The 18,308-nt window shown below is 38.3% G+C and overlaps 1 protein-coding gene across 9 annotated transcripts in view; it reads right to left on the bottom strand.

The window, feature by feature from the left end:
- Positions 1–18,308, bottom strand: part of ELP4 (elongator acetyltransferase complex subunit 4) — a 239,262-nt gene that overhangs the window by 148,685 nt on the left and 72,269 nt on the right. For all 9 annotated transcript variants that reach the window (XR_011495973.1, XM_044751764.2, XM_044751762.2 and 6 more), the window contains exon 6: positions 772–856. Coding sequence is in view for 8 of the 9 variants with exons in the window: in XM_044751764.2 (XP_044607699.1) it covers positions 772–856 (85 nt within the window). In the remaining variant the exon portion in view is untranslated. The remainder of the gene's footprint in view (positions 1–771; positions 857–18,308) is intronic.

Here is an 18,308-nt window from a genome sequence, read left to right as displayed (position 1 = left end):
AATAGTGGGAATTTGAAGGACATTTTTAAAAATAGAGCAATAGAGAAATAGTTAAATTATAAAATAGGGCCGGCCCGGTAGTGCAGCAGTTAAGTTTGCACGTTCCGCTTCGGCGGCCCAGGGTTTGTCAGTTCGGATCCCGGGTGCAGACATGGCACCGCTTGGCAAGCCGTGCTGTGGTAGGCGTCCCACATATAAAGTCCAGGAAGACGGGCACGGATGTTAGCTCAGGGCCAGTCTTCCTAGCAAAAAGAGGAGGATTGGCGGCAGATGTTAGCTCAGGGCTAATCTTCCTCAAAAAAAAAAAAAAAAATTATAAAATACATTAACATAGTAAATAAAAATGCATTTTTATTCAATGAGACAACTCAAAGCATAATGCAATAAGAAATAAAATCTTAAAATAACTAATTCTTACAAGGTAATTCAAAATTAAGGTCTGAATGTCAGAAGAATAAAAAATTTAGAGAGGAAAGCACAAGTCTTGCAGAATTAAGAGTAATTTTTCAAATGTGGCTATTTATTAATTCTGGGTACTACAAATACATATTTAAAAATAATTAACATTCACAATGTATGTATATGTCTTATGTGTATCGACTGAGAGAACTTAGCTGAAATTAACAGTCAAACTAAGGCTGCCTGTGCTCTGCTTATTCAGATCTTCCGTGCTTGGAAACAGCTCATTTAAGACCTTCTCGGTCTACCCCTAGAGAGTCTGAAAATAGCATTACATACATGATGATAAAAGGCTTTGAAGGTACTCAATACCTGGGGATTGGATCCATCAAATCCTTCCTCACATATGATGTTCTGAATAAAGTGAAGCAGCCTTCTGTAGCCGTGGGTCAGAGAACTGTTGAGAAGTGGTTCAAACAAATGGGCTTGTTACATAGGAAATATAAAATCTAAGCTAAAACATTAAGCAAATAATTCAAAGGTATACATTTATAAGATTAATTAAATATTATAAAAAAGGAGCCAAAACACTATAAATAATTCCAAAATATAAAGTCAATACATCCAGGGACTAAATTACAATGCCTTATATTAATGAGCTCAGTGTTCTTGACATCATGGGAAGACAAAAATCTGTGGAGACTGAGATGACTTAATTATGTCAGGCTTAGTTAGCGCCAAGAAAATTAATGATTTAATGAAGCAACCTAAAAGATGAAGCCACTATAGCTTTTCAGAAGCAATCACAGATAATTAACACATAGTTAATGAACTGCTTTGCCAAGTACACCTGAATCAATGTCCTGATCACCTGAGCTCAACTTGCATCAAAGTTTTAATTTGCTTAGAACAAACTGCTAAAATAATAGTAATTCAGGGGCTGGCCCCGTGGCCGAGTGGTTAAGTTCGCGCGCTCCGCTGCAGGCAGCCCAGTGTTTCGTTGGTTCGAATCCTGGGCGTGGACACGGCACTGCTCATCAAACCACGCTGAGGCAGCGTCCCACATGCCACAACTAGAAGGACCCACAATGAAGAATATACAACTATGCACCGGGGGGCTTTGGGGAGAAAAAGGAAAAAAATAAAATCTTTAAAAAAATAATAATAATAGTAATTCAAACGCTTGATCTTTTAAGACAAACGAAGACCAGTATAAGCTCCACTTCATTTGTGAAAAGACAATAAAACATATGAATTTAAGAAGATAACCTAAACTAAGTTATTTCCCACACGAATTTTAGCACTGATGTTACTATTTTAAAATATTTTACAAATGCTATGAAACACCTCAAGGAAAATGTAGTAACAGTGAAGAAAATCTGCTTTAACATTAACTGAATTTAAGATTCCTCATAATGGACAACTTGTGTGCTATGGCTAAACATTAAATGACATGACACTGAAGTTCAGGAGTACAGCTATTTCAGAGACATTGAAGTGCCTAATGCTGTAAAAGCTGTAGGACCTTAAAAACACAACAGTTATTTGCTTTACTATGATGCTAAGTAAAGCAATGACATAGGCAGAAGAAACGCCCTAAAGAAAGAATGAATTATAACTGGAAGCATACATGTAACATTAAAGAATACAAAAAGTTAGGAAACCTAGCAGACTGCCTAGTGTGCAAATCAACAGTAGGTGGTTCAGCAAAAACATATGCACATCTCTGTAAACATGCTATTGAACAGCCATACTTAGGCCAAAAGTACCTATCTAACAAAAACGAAACCAAGACAAAAGAATGCTGTTCCACGCAAAACAAATATGGCTCCAACTGAAGGATTTGGCAGGATGGTTATTTCTTGTATAGTTTTTTCTCCATTTTCAATGAAAATACAACAGATTATAGGAACACATTTTTTTCTAGTCTCATGAGTGAGGAAATACATCTATAAATAATGGTATTTCATAAGGAATATCTTAACACATATTTGTCTTGGCTAGCTCAACTTTCACAATACGGGGCTACTGTTTGAACACAGCAGATTCAATTCCTGTGCAGGTCAATTAGCTTTGCACACGGGGTAAAATCGACTCCAAGGTCCCTGATTATGAAATGAACTCCAGCCAACCATTGAATGAATGTCACCATGGGTTAAAGGAGGGTGCGGACAAAGAATACATCGGGCGCATCCTAATCCACAATAACGAACCTACTTGAGACCATTATTATCTCATATATGCAAAAAGTTTCTTAAGCATTTTTCCCTCTGCCCCAATTGTTCGACAATAAAATCTGCCTTAAATACTTGGTAGTAAATTTCTTATCTGAAGGGACATTAAACACCACCCTTATAAATTACTTCTTAGTTTTTTAGTTGCTACGATTTATTCAAACAACATGATCTGTTATTTATTTCATATTCTCACAGTCTGTTAAGGTAACTATAGTAGACCTAAGATTCTCTTCAAAGGTGAGGGAGGTTCTTTCGCTATAAGAACAAAAATGAAAACATAAGGCCAATACATCTTAACCTCTTCCTTATTTAACATGACATAAAACAATCCCATCACCAACAACACTTAGAACTTTGTAGTAAAATAAATTTCTCTAAATCAATTAATTTCTACTTCGAGAAGGAAATAGAATGGGAAAAAACCAACACATTTAGGTGTATTAATTGAGACTATTCATTTTTGTATACATGGGATCAGAGCATTTAAAACTGAACTAGTTTATATGGTACCGATATTAGAATACTAAGTATTGTTAATCTCCATGAGATACATTTCCTTGCCAGCGATATCTATAATATTGTTTTTGGCTGAAGATAAATATCTTCTATCATCATCTAAATTTTTAAAATTAAGCCCCTTTAATTTTGAGGCTTCATCTTTTACCTTTTTATTGTTGCTGTTCAGCAGTCTAGTAACTCAGAAAATAGGAGTCTGCAAGGAGGGAACCTGGTTACAAATGTGACCCTGCCTTCCTTACTAGTGTTACCAGATATTTAACAGAGGGCAGGCTTGTCCAAATATTTAAAACATGTCCCAAATGCAGCACATTTCAAATCATGGACACTATGTCACCTGATATTCTTAATTTTCAATAACTTTTATAGGAAAATGATCTAGCTTGAGATTCCAAAATTTGTCTTTAAGACTATAACAGCACAAAGAATATAAAAACAACCACTAGAAATTTAATTTTTACTTTTGAAATATCAAGCATTTAAAATTTTAATTAAAAAATAAAATTGTTGCACGTGCATTATTCATGTGTCTGCTTATATTACCATGTTGTTTGACAGGAATTAATTTTTTTATACTAATATACAAACATGGATAAAAGGGGCCCAATGACATAAATGTAAATCTATATTCTGATAACCGAGTTTACCATTTTTAAAAAAGTTGATAGGAAAAAAATACGGCTTTCGTACCTACCAACGTCCACCCTTGCCTGATTTTCAGGAAGAGGTCTAAGGGACGTTCACATCAGAGAACTTTAATTTATATCAACAAATGGCATTAGTTTTCCTGTGAAAAGTAATTTTGTCATCAATCTCATTAAGAAACACTTAAAAACTCTGCTGTAAGAAATAGATTCAGATCTGGTATACCTAGGGAAGAAATCAAGTCGATAATAAATAATTGCTGTGCAGTTTCTCAAACAACGGACAAAGGAATACTGACAAAAGTCTTAGAGTGATCAAAGAATAAAGGCAATAACAATAACAAAAAAGCCTGGGTAACAGGAGACAAGATCTTATTTGTGAAAAGATAAATGACAAATATAAAATTAAGTATACATGAAATTAACCAGTTGATAAGTGAGAAGTTTACTCATAGATGGTAAGCTTTTGGGTTTGTTTCTAACAAGACTACCTGATTTTAATTTTACCAACTAGTAAAGTGTCTGGTACCTAGTAAACACTCAAAACCCTGAGCATCTTCACCACATTGGATCAGCACAGCAACCTTGTGAGGTAAGTGCAGGCATCACCTCCACTCACGCTTCAGAAACCGAGACCAACAGAGGCTAAATGATTTGCTCAAGGCTGCACAACAATTAAATGACAGAAGGGGCACTTCAAACCCAAGTTTTCTAAAACTGCTTTTTGGTCTAAACTAAGACAAAATCTCAGAGTGGGATCCAGACTCAACGAAAGTCTGCAGGGTTCAAATACACAAATGTGCCTCAGACGAGGTTTAAACACGGCTGCAGTCAACACAGTCGAGGGATCTGGGCACACAGCTCTCAGAAGACATTCCCGTTTTGGTTGTACCTGTGAGACTTTCACCCACAGGCCTCACTTGTATTACCTTGGTGCATGATATACAAAGAAAATCCAATATGGAAAAGCACAGATTTGCAAATACATAAACTAGAGACCAGGATAGCAGAGAAAAGCACGTTCAAGATCTGAGTTCTGGTTCTATCCGCACCAACAACTGCAGCTAAATGTGTGATATGAGGCAAATTCTTTAATTTTTCTGTCTAGGTCTCAAAATGCTCTCATCTGTGAAGTGAAGAAATTGTAATAGATAACCTCTGCTGTCCATTCTGACCCAAAATTACATGGTTAAAGAATGGTTTTTTTCTTTTTTTTTAAGACTGATTTTTCTTATTAAAATGATTCATTGCTGGGTTTTTAAAAATAAGAACTTCTGGTGCATTTAAATATTTATTTAACTACTTGATAGAAATACTTAGGAAGAGAAACTGTTGGCACTCCCAATTAGGATTAATTTAAAGTGAAGATGAAGCATCTTTGACACTATTCGCTGATCATTGAGAAAATACGACGTGTATTGCCAAAATTCTATTTATACATGTATTTCAGGTACTCATCTATGACAAATAGTGAGATACACTTATAAGGCAGTAGACACAATATCAAATGTGTCAACCAATTGTGTAAAATAGTTTGCTGAGCTAAAGTTTTATTAGCACATCATTCGCACATGACTATAAAGACCGTGAAGTCTATTCATAAGTAATTTTCAAGTTAAAAATTCCATTACTATTACCCTGAAGGCTGTCATTTACAGATTTTTCTTTTCTGATGCTTTTCACCTAACAACGTTGAGTTTGATTCTCTTCACCACTGATACTCAACTAAGAGAAGAACACAGAGAGACTAGGAATATATTAGGGGCACCAAGGAGGGCAGTGACCAGCACAGAGCTCTGGGCCACAGCTGAGAAATACTAAGAACGTGAGGACAGAAGAACTGCATGCATAGGCTGATCAAGCCACTGTCTGACAGCGATACCACTACGAGAGGGTATGATCTTTCAGGAAGAATAATTCAGTTCAACATTACTCTGATTTCCTTTGATTACTGATATAAACAGGTCATTGGATTCTGTCTGCTACCCATCATTACTGCTGTCATCTGTCCAACCTTGGGTCATTACTCACCTTTCAAATACCCTTGCCTTTCAGTTTCTTGACCTCCTCTCCTCCAATGATCTTGTCTCCATCCTCCCTATGTGCTCACTCCTATGGTCATACCTCAGACCCTGCCATTATCAATAACTGCTATCCCTGTACAATCTCAACTCATGCACTCCCCTCCTCACCACCACATTTTCTATCTTCCCACCTGGAGCCTCTGTGCACTCATTTGACTCCACTGAGACCTCCATCCCATTGTCTACCACCTCTTCACTCCCCTTGATATAGTTTTTCAACTAACTAACCATCTTGATCCACCGTCAATCCTTACCTTCACTTCCTTGCCCTTCTCATGCTTTGTCTCACTTGCTCAGCAAAACTACCATTCTGGTTAAATCCAACTCTCTGCCCACTCCACATCTGTCTCAGTGCAGCTAAAAACGGTGGGGAATGCCCCATCCAAGTGGACTGGTCTCCCTGTAAATTCATGACCACAAACTTCAACAGGCCCTTAAGACTTCCTGGCAATCCCACGGTACACATTCTCACTCTCCTAGATGACTTTCTCATACTTTCTCCTTTTTGAACAAACCACCAATATCTCTTCCCCCATCTTCATTCTCAGCTTATGACCTCTCACTGAGAAAACAGAAGCAACCAGAAGAGACACCCACCATTATATCTAAATACTCTCTCCTCCCACTTTACCACAGGTGAAGTATCCACACACCTGCACTGAGCCAGGACCTCCACTTGTGCACAGATGGCATCCTGTAGGAAGTCACTCTCATAACCCTCCCCTCTCAATCTGGCATCATTTGCTTTCCTTTTTCACTCAATGCTTTCTATAGCCTATAAACATACTGCTTTCTCTCCCTTTTAAAAAAGTAAAAACACCTCCTGCCCCATTTCCTCTGCCAGCTTCTACTCAATTTTATTCTCTCTGCACCAAAACTCCTTTAATTTTTTCATCTTTGGTGTCCCCGATTTCTCTCCTTACCTTTTCCCTTAAATCCTACTAGGATTTCACCACCATCAGTCCATTAAAACGGTCACTATCATGGTCACCAGTACTTTCACTGGCTAAAATCAATGGATCCTTTAATTTTTTTTGATAACTTTATTGAGATATTAATTCAGATACCATACAATTCATCCATTAAGAGTGCGCAATTCAATGGCTTCTGGGTATTTACAGAATTATGTAACTAGTACCAGAATCAATTTTAGAATATTTCCATCCCTTTAAAAAGGAATCTTATACCCATTAGTATACCCTTCCAACCCTCCCATGTTCCCCAGCCCTAAGGAACCACTAGTTTTCTTTCTGTCTCTATATATTTGCTTATTATGGACATTTCATATAAATGGAACCATATAATATGTTGTCTTTTGGGATTGGCTTCTCTCACTTAGCATGTTTTAAGGGTTCATCCATGTAATAGCATGTACCAATATTTCATTCCTTTTATTGCTGAACAATATTCTACCATATATCGCTGTATCATATTTTGTTTATCAATTCATCAGCTGATGGATATTTGGGTTGTTTCCACTTCTAGGCTTCTATGAATAATGCTTCTATGAACATTTATGTACAAGTTTTTGTGTGGACATGTTTTCAGTTCTCTTGAGCATATACCTGGGAGAGAAATTGCCGGGTCAAATGGTAACTCTATGTTTAACTTTTGGAGGAAATGCCAGGCCATTTTCCAAAGCAACTGTACCATTTTACATTCTCACAGTGCATGAGTAGCATATGGGTGCTCTGATTTCTCTACAACCTTGGCGACACTTGCTATTATCTAACTTTTTGACTCTAGCCATCTTAGAGAGTGTGAAATGGTCTCTCATTGTGTTGTTGTTTTGTCTGTTTGTATTTTCCTTGGTATATCTTCATTTGTCATTTTACTTTAAATATTTTCTTGTCCATATATATTGTGAATTTATCTTTTGTAAATAGAATATAAGTAAATTTGTAATACAACCTATTTTTTTCCCTTTTTCTTCTTTTCTTTTTTTTAAAGATTGGCCCTGGCCCTGAGCTAACATCTGTTGTCAATCTTCCTCTTTTTTCTCTTCTTCTTCTCCTCAAAGCCCCCCAGTACATAGCTGTATATTCTAGCTGTAGGTCCTTTGAGTTCTGCTATGTGGGATGCCGCCTCAGCTTGGCTTGATGAGTGGTGCTCGGTGCGTGCCCAGGATCCAAATCACTGAAACCATGGGCCACAGAAGTGGTGTGCGCAAACTTAACCACTTGGCTACGGGGCCAACCTCCCTTTTTCCTTTTTAACTGTGGTAAAAAATACATAAAGTGTATCTTTCAGTAGTGTAAGTATATTCACATTGTTGCACAACAGATGTCTAGAACTTTTCCATCTTACAAAACTGAAACTCTATACCCACTAAATAACTCCTCATTTTCCCCTCCCTCCAGCCCCTGATAACCACCATTCTACTTTCTGTTTCTATGAATTTGACTACTTAAGACACCTCACTGGAGTGAAATCATGCAGTATTTGTCTCTTTGTGACTGGCTTATTTAACTCAGCATAACATCCTCAAGGTTTATCCATGTTGTAGCACGTGACAGAATCTCATTCCTTTTTAAGGCTGAATAGTATTTCACTGTATGTATATGCCACATTTTGTTTAACCATTCATTCTTTGATAGAGATTTGGGCTGCTCCCATCTGTTGGCTATTGTGAATAAGGCTGCTATGAACATGGATATGCAAATATCTCTTGAGATCCTGCTTTCAATACTTTTATATACATACCCAGAAGTGGGATTGCTGGATCATATAGTAGTTCTATTTTTAATTTTCTGAGGAACTGCCATGCTGTTTTTCCTAGTACTTGCCCATTTACAATGCCCCCAACAGTGCACAAGTGTCCCGATTTCTCCACATCCTTGCTGACTCTTCTTATGTTCTTTTGATAATAGCCATCCTGATGGGTGTGAGGTGATATCTCATTGTGGTTTCAACTTGCATATTCTCTAATGGTAGTGTTGTTGAGTATCTTTTCATATGCATGTTGGCCATTTGCATATCATCTTTGGAAAAATGTCTATTCACGTCCTTTGCCCAGTTTTTAATCAGGTTGTTTTTGGTTGTTGAATTGTAGTTCTTTATACATTCTGGATATTAATTCCTTATCAGATAAAAGATCTGCAAATACTCTCTCCCATTCCTTAGGTTCCCTTTTCACTCTGTTGATTGTGTCCTTTGATGCACAGAGGTTTTTTTTATTTTTTATTTTTTATTTTTTTTATTAATGTTATGATAGATTACAACCTTGTGAGATTTCAGTTGTACATTTTTGTTAGTCATGTTGTGGGTACACCACTTCCCCCTCTGGATGCACAGAGGTTTTTAAGTGAGGCAGTCCCACTACTTTTTGTCTATTTTTGCTTTTGTTGCCTATGCTTTTGATGTTATATCCAAGAAATTACTGCCAAATCCAATGTCATGAAGCTTTCCCTCTGTGTTTTCTTCTAGGATTTTTGTAGTTTTGGGTTTTACATTTATGTCTTTAATCCACTCTGAGTTAATTTTTGGATATAGTATAAGACAAGGGTCCACCTTCATTCTCCTGCATGTGGATGTCCAGTTTTCCCAATACCATTTACTGAAGACTGTCCTTTCCCCTTGAGTGGGGGGCTTTGGCACTCTTGTTGAAGATCATTTGACCATGTGTGCGAGGGTTTTTTCTGAGTCCTCTATCCTGTTCCATTGGTCTACATCTCTGTTGTTATGCCAAGACCACACCACACTGTTTTGATTACCGTAGCTTTCTAATATGTTTTGAAATCAGGAAGTGTGAGACCTCCAACTTTTTGGCTATTTGGGCTCCCCTGATTTTAAGTCCCTGTATGACTTTAAATAAACTAATTAAACTTGTTGTGCTTACTTCTTCATTTTCAAAATGGGGATACTACAAACTTCATAAGACTTTTGTAAGGATTAAATGAAATAAATGTAAAATGGTAATAACAGTAGCAGACAGAAAATCAGTGCTCAGTCATTGTTAGCTGTTATCAGTCCCCGTGGGATCAGTATAATATAGTAATGCTCCAGGTGCAGGATGAATGGAGGTCAGGCAGGATAACTAGATGGAACAAGGTATGCACCTAAGGAGGTAAGAAGAAATGGGGCTTGTCCAATGGTATCACCACAACTGCCAAGTGAGGAGCAAGCAGCAGTCTGTTAGCAAGTCTTCCAATCCACCTCCAGGAGGGAGCTAAGGAGTGTGTGAGGCACAAGACATACTGCCACTGCTCATTCACAGGCTGATATCTAGGGAGGAATTGATCTCCAAATATGTTTTTCTCAAAGGAAAGAACGGGAAGAGAGAGCTGATTGTCCAGATAAAAAATATCTGCTCAAGTAGATATATTTTTTCTCAAAGGTGGAAATAACTTTATTGATTTACTTGGTAACAAAAATATGTTTGTTAGATGAATTTCAAACCTATAAGCAGAAATAACAATAAGGATGGAGGCCAAAATTCACTAAGCCCTTACTATACCAGCCACTGTGTGCTAAGTGTTAAATCTTCATTATCTCATTTAATAATCCTATAAAGTAGTTTCTAGTATTATTACTCTAATTTTGCATCCTAAGAAATGTGGACCCAGAGAAGTGAAGTAACTTGCACAATGTCCTACAGCTAGTAAGTGGAGGAGCCAGAATTCAAACCTAGATTGTCTAACCAAAGAGCCTCTACCTTAACCATGCTGTCTCAAGAAGGCTAAAAAAAAAAGGAAGGAAAATCACCCATAATTCAAACACCCAGAGAAAATGACTCTTAGACTGCTGATGTACAGCCTCATGGGTCACTTTCTACAAATATATTATTTATTATTATATATGTTATACTCCATAATTTTTAAAAATCTTCTCACTTTGCTTGCAAGGTATTCTATTATTTGGATGCAACATAATTTACTCAACCAATCTATACTGACAATTCTTAGGTTGCTTCCAGATTTTTAGTATGACACATAGTTACAATCATTCTTGTAAATACAGGTTTGTTAACTTGTATCATTATTTTTTTATGATAAATTTCTGGAAATGGTAAAATGGCAACTGATAACGTACACTCTGACACCTTTCCCCAGAATTGTTTTGACAATGTACACTGCTACAATTAACACGAGTGGTGTGTTTCTCCACACCATCACTAACACAGGGCATTATCATTTAAAATATCTGATAGTTGAAAAATGGTATCTCTCTGGTTTTTGTTTACACTTCTTTGGTTATTAGTGAGGCTTATGAGCCCTTTCTGTATCTTCTCGCGAGAACCTCCTGCTGATATCTTTTGCCTGTTTTGTACTATGGTACTCAACTTAAAAATGGTCTTAATTTACTAAAGACATATATACACACACACATATGCATACATGTGTGCTTGCATTTTCTAAGAATTTGAAACAAACTCAAATATAGAAGAGTTGCAAATACAGAACAAAAAACTTTTTTTCCTGTTCCCCTTGAGAATAAGTTGTTGACATGATGATCCATCACTTCTTAATAATCTAGGGTGTGATTCCTACAAACAAAGACGTTCCCCTATATAACACAACCATCCGACTTAGGATATTGATCTAATTAGGAAATTGACACTACCATCTAGTCCTCAGATCCCATTCAAGTTTTTCCAGTTGTCCCAATATCATCCTTTATAGCAAAGGAACTCAGTTCAGAACCACATGTTGCCTTCAGTTGTCATATCTCTTTAGTCTCCTTCAATCTGGAAGTGCCTTAGGCTTTCCTTAACTTTCACGGTCTTGACGCTTTTGAGGAGTACAAGCCAGATATTTGGTAGAATGTTCCCAATTTGGGTTTGTCTGCTGTTTCTTCATGATCAGTTTTAAATTATGTACTTTGGGTAGGAATATCACAGAAGTGTTGCTGAGTTCTTGTCACTGCATATTATCAGGTAGAATACAATTTGGACTAGCCCTGTTACTGATGACATTAACTTGATTAAAGTGATGTCTGCCAGGCTTCTTTACTGTAAAATTATTCTTTACCCCTTCGTAGTCAATAAATATTTTGTGGGGAGGTAATGTGAGGTTAGGTAAATATCTTGTTCCTCGGTAACTTTCAATTTATTTATATCAGTATGTACTCATGACTTCCTATTTCATAAAATGGGCTATAATCCATTACTATCATTATTTTGATGTTCAAATTATCTCCGATTTGGCCATTGGGAGCTTCATGGAGCTGGGTTCTGTATCCTTTTGACACACCCTCATCATTGTTTAAGCACTTCTAAACATAAAAAGATGTTAAAGGTGTATCTTTTTCTTTCTCCAGTGTCCTTGGTCCTTCCAATGAAGAATGGTATTTAGACATGAGTATTAAATAAACTGATTGCTATTTCCCACTCCAAGAGTTTAGGACATTCCCTTTTATTTTCTTGTATTACTTTTGTAATTTAATTTATTACATTTAAATCTTTAGCTCTTTGGAAATATAGTTTGAGGTGAGATATTAGGTAAGGATTTCACTATATTATTCCCAAATGATTAGGTTTTCCCCGCTAATTTGAAATACCTCCCTAGAACAAAAATGATGCTTGTTTATCATAAAAATTCAAATAAATAAAACCTACAAAGAATAAAAGAAAACACCCAAAATCCACCACCGAGAGGTGAACATTGTTAACAGTTCGGTGAACAGATTTTAGGCCTCTCTCTGTACCAGCACTTCTTGTTCTTACTGAGAAAAACTATTAAGAGATGTTAAGAAGTTGCTGATAAAACCATTGCTCATTCTGAAGAGTATATTGCCAATAAACAAATATAAGCAGGGTTACTTTAACTATGCATATATCTGTTTAATTTTGGCATTTCTCTCACAGCCTTTCAAATACTCATGCAGCCTCTGAGGGGATTTAGCTTCAGTCTTTCATGGGTTTATTTGACCAAATATCACTAAGTTTTTGAAACTTTAACATCTCCTAAGTTAATGTTAGAAAAGAATTTGGAATAAGCTATGTAGAATTTTACATAAGCAGGGCCGTACTGCATATTCTATTACTACAGTCTGCTTCTCCACTCCACTCTATCTTGGATGCTCACCCCAGAAATCACCCCAGTCTCTTCTGCAGCAACAGCTGCTGCAGGGCCGCCCCTGCACAGACTCTCCCCGCAGTCTTCGCAGCCGCCAGCAGCCTCAGCCCTTCACAAAAGCCACAGTGGCCACCACTGCCCCAGGATGACTGCATTTCCCCTGGAAGGCGGTGGGCACTCGGGCCCAGCTAAACAAAGCTGCCGCTTGACTCTCTTCTTCAGTATTTGGGAGATTTGGTTGGTATCTGCTTTTGTCCTCCAATGTCACTTCCAAACCACTCCTCTGCTTTCTGGTAAAACAAAACAAATGAAAAACTCGTGCTTTTTTTTAATCTAGCCAACCCTAAGAATTTCCCTTTTAAGTAGCTGTCTTTATCAAGCTCTTGGACTTTTCCCTCTCTGCATTGAAGACTCTGTCCCTGGTTTACAGTCTGAATTCAAACATCTTCTCTTCCACCAACACTTCCTATCTCAGAAACTTGCTCTGTTCACTCAGCCGCGCTGCCGAGTTAGCGAGTCCACTGCCGGTCCCAGAGCCCCTCTCCTTCTCCTTGTAGGCCAACGGAAGTTGTCTCCAATTCATGCTTTCCCTGCCTGGAATTTGCAGTCCATCACTTTGTTCATTATTTTAATACCTTAAACTCCTTTGTGCTTTGTCTGTCTGCTGACTCCACCTGATGAAACATCACCCTGCGTGCACCTAGGAATCTTAGCATAGATGCAACAAAGTCACACAACCTGACAGACTGGTGCCCAATACATATCCGATTCTTCTCTAGTTGATGTGTTCTTCCAGTCTATGAAACAACTATCTGAAATCTTGCCCATTTAACCCAAACTCCAAAGAGGTAACTAACTGTCCCTCAGTGGATGACCACACCTATCATTCTTGGAGTAAAGAGAAGTCACAAGTCCATAGCTTTGACAGAACTCAACACCTTGCCTCCAGAAGCACCAATCTATTTGCATTGACACTACTCTTTACCCCTTCCTTTCCCTCCAGCGGAGGAAATGTTATTACGTCTAAAAGGCCAATACTTCCATAGCTGCTTTGAGGCATCTGCTGCCTTTTCCAGAACACACACCATGACTCCCTAACATTTATTTAGAACTTGCCATGTATCAAGCAGCATTCAGAGGGTATGACTTTTAGGCCTGTTTTATGGATGGGTAACAGAGAGAGTGAGGGTTAAGGAATTTCCCCAAGTGGTTTAGTAACAGGCCCAGTGGCAAGCAGCTGGAAGCTGCTTCTTCCTCTTCTATATCTTCATCCATTCCCTCTCTATTGAATTTTTCCCATTCACATTTAGACAGAACAAAACAGAAACGAACAAAAAAATATTTCTCTCACTCAACCTCTTCCAGCTATTGTTTTCTCTACCCTCACGAACAGCTTTCCTACAAGAGTGCCAGGATCCCCACTGAGCTCTCTGAACCCACCTTCCATGTGGCTCTTTCCATCACTCACGCTGTTCCTGCCTTTTAGCTGCTTGAACCTACTGGTTCTTCCCTTTCTCAGCCCTGATGCTCCCTCTGTCAGGAAGACATCTTGGCCCCTTCTGTGACTGCCTTTATTCCCGGGGCCTTGGCTTAAATGTTTCCTCTTCAGAGAGGCCTTACCTGAACACAACTCAAAGTATATCTCCCCCCACTCCACAATTATGCAAAATGTCCTTTTCTTCTTTATGTTATTTATCACCGTCCATAATTATAGATTGTTTGCTTTGTTTTCAAAACAGTTTTGTATGCTTTCTCCCTAGACTGTTGGCTACACATGGGCAGGGACAAGGGCTGCTTTGTTTAGTAAAATAAACCTAGGGTTTAGCATAGTGCTGGGCTCATCAAAGGTGCTCGTTTACAGAGTGTTCACATCAGAGAAGGTGTTCAACAAATACTGTTGGATATATGTTTACGTTTACTTACATCAGTAAATGGCGCCAGCCTAGTTCTAATGTCTGAAAACTGGACAGCATTCTTGATATTCCCTTTATCCTTTCTTTCCCCAACCCTAATAAGCCCAAAGAGATCAGAGAGGTAGCTAGCAATCAGATGAAGTAGGGCCAACTAGGTTCTCAAGGCCCTACAGGGCCTTTGTTAGGATGTGGTTTTATTATCCTGAGATCAGAGATCATTGGAGGGTTTGAGCCAGAGTAGTGGTAAGAGCTGACTTATGCTGTAAACTGTACTATCTAATAAGATAACCACTAGTCACATAGAGCTACTTACACTTAAATTAATTAAAATAAAAAATCAAAAATTTCAGTGCCACATTTCAAGTACTCATTAGCCGCACATGGCTAGAGGCTGCTATAGCAGACAGCACAGATCCAGAAAATTTCCATCACTGCAGAAAGTTCTATTGGATAGTACTTTGTGAAAAGGTTCACTAGGCTGTTTTGAAGAAAAATAGGAGCCACCAAGAGGCAAGGAACAAGACGAATTAGGAGGCTGCTCCAAGAGTTTTGGTAAGAAATGTGGGTGACTTAGATTGGCATGGAAGAGGTGAAGGTTGCAAGAAGATATCAGGATCTGGACATACTGAAGATACAGCTGACAGGATCTGCTGATGGACTGGACAAAGGGAGTGAGAAGGAGGGAGGAGTCAAGGCTCAAAGGAGTCACCTTATTGAAGGAAAAACAGAAATCTGGAAGGGTATCCACAAACAAGAGACAGTATGCCTATGGTGAAGACAACTAGAATGAGGGGTGCGGAGTGAGGTGGGAAATAATTGTTTTAAAAACCCCATGTGCAGTAATGAAGATAGCAGGCCACACATGACCTGGGGAGTGAGAGGATCAACTAGACCCTGCGTGCCCAAAGGCCTGTGAAGGACAGAGAGCAGCAAGAGGCCAACAGGGAAGCAGGTAATGTCCTCTATCGGTCAAAGTGAGGTTCAGGATAATAGTCCTCACTCTGCATTTTCAGACATTATCTTTTCACTTTGATTACATCACCAGCAGATAAGTATACAGCAAAACCCCTCCTCACACTTACATCTCGCCTTTCCGCGGTCTGAGATTTGCAGAAATACCTCACTCACTGTATCCTGCAGCAGTTTACAGAGCACTTCCAGAACCTGGTGATTTCCGTTCTCAACTTTCAGTCTTACCTGGAAAATTCGTTTCTCATGAGTGAATTTTCCAAGTGCAACTTCTGAATACACTCTGGTTCTCTGCTTCTCAGTCTAAGAGATCTGTTTTTTTGAAATAAAATATACTCTCACATGGCTAGGTTTCAGTCTGGTTTCATCCCACTAAATCTTTGTGTTGAGAACAAGGCTACCAGTTATCACTATACTTTGTGCTTCAGTCCACTAATTCACCAATGAGCAAGTCAACACCTACGCCCAAGACTCAGGGGACGGAGAGATGAAAGCACGCCTTTTTTTCTCAAGGATGTCCAGTGCCTGAGAGGGAAGACAGAATGCAGCAAGATGAACCATCACAGAGTAATGCGACAAGCGCCCTGACAGAAGTAGGAATACAAGTAAGCAGATGGATGGGGCATACCTACGGCTGTCTAGGGAAATATCACAGAAGGCTTACACAGAGCTTCCGCTGAGGCTGGCACAGAGACGTGGCAGGAGAAGGAAAATGGGATGACTTCTAAAACCTTAAGTGTTATTCCTCTCCTCTTTCCATTGATTTTCCTCTAGAAATTTTCCCAGAAAGATAACTGGTTCTTTCAGAATTCAGTTGATTCAACTTAGTACAAAACTTTTAGCTAATATAAGAACCTACTAGCTATTGTTAGGACACGTATGTAAAAACAAAATCCTGAATTTCAAAGAAACACATCAAAACAAGTTCATTCTATTTATTACCAACTGTATTTGAACTCAGTATTCAAGACCTGACGTATCTATAATTAAAAAAGTAACATCTTACAATATAGTGGCTATATTAGTTGGCTTGGGCTCCCATAACAAACTACCATAGTCTGGGTGGCTTAAGCAACAGGAATTTATTTGGTTTCAGTTCTGGAGACCAGAAGTCCAAGACCAAGGTGCCAGCATGGCTGGTATCTGGTGAGAGCTCTCCCCTAGGCTGCAGACACCCACCTTCCCGCTGCGTGCTCACGTGGCCTCTCCTGGGTGTGTGCCCACGGAGAGGGGAATTCGGTGTCTCTCCCTCTTTTTAAGGACACCAATCCTATCAGACAAGGACCAACCTCATAACCTCATCTAACCCTAATTACCTGCCAAAACCCAATCTCCAGATACCATCACACTGAGGATTAGGGCTTAAACATATGAATTTGGGGGCATACAAACCTTCAGTCTGTAACAGTAGGTTAAGCAGTATGTTAGTAGATTTGTTAATAAATAAGAAAGTTGAGACACCATCCATGCCCTGAAAAATGGCAATATCTTTCTAGTGAGGAAACAGAACGGTACTTGGGCATACTTGTTAGCAAAGTTTAATTTAAAAAAACATCAAATTTTGAAAACTTAGACTACAGAAGTATTCTCAAAATCAGTTTTCTTATCATTGTTTTGTGACTCAGATTATCGGATTTATGGCAGTAAAATATCAAAATAAAATCATCTGAATAATATTATTGTGATATATCTCAGGTTTTTATACCCAAGCTTTATTTTGAAAGTTTAAACTGTATGTATGAATATTTTCCAGAGTCAAACCCACCAATAATTTTAAATTGGTTAATGCAAATTTTAAATGACCTTCAGTTCTTCTTACTGTAAAAAAATCTTTACAGGTTTCAATAGTGCCTTTACAAATCATGAAATTATACATAGTATCCTCACATACGATAGTAGGACACAGTGATATCCTCTAGTCTTAATTACAGGAAAAGTATAGACAACTGTAAGGCTTAGCTTTACTGTTTTATAAATGAACCAATAAAGCTCATTTCAGTGAAATGAGCACACGCTTTTCATAAATTAAAATAAATCTCACATGGTAAAGTAGCCATTTTCAAAATTAATTTAATTACATGTTTAAAGTTTAATTACATTTAATTAAGCATTTAAGTTTAATATGAAATAAATGCATTATCAGTTAACAACTATGAAATGAAATACTGCCTTGATAATTAAAATCTATAAATTTTCCTATTCTGTGCAAAACTGCTAGTTTTCAAAAAATATTCTGAAAAAATATATTTTAAAGCCAAAGGACTAGACCCTCACAGCCGATCAACGTGTAATTCTCCCGGCACCCAGCCTCGTGCGCTGTCCGTGTGCTGCACAGTCAGTGGAGGCAGCCTGGGGCAGAGGAGAGCAGAGGTTTTGCAGACATGGGTTTGGGTGTTAGCTTAGTCACGTACAGCCTACGACAGCGGGAAAGCTACCTCAAGTTTCCTACAAAATGGGGACAGTATTACATCTCTCGGAGGGTTGTCTGGAGGATTAAATGAGATATCCCATGGTCGAATGCCTGGAACAG

This window comes from Equus asinus, chromosome 20 (genome assembly GCF_041296235.1).
Source record: "Equus asinus isolate D_3611 breed Donkey chromosome 20, EquAss-T2T_v2, whole genome shotgun sequence".
NCBI lineage: Eukaryota > Metazoa > Chordata > Mammalia > Perissodactyla > Equidae > Equus > Equus asinus.
The sequence above is the reverse complement of the archived record's forward strand: the minus strand, read 5'-3'. Positions and strand labels throughout refer to the sequence as shown.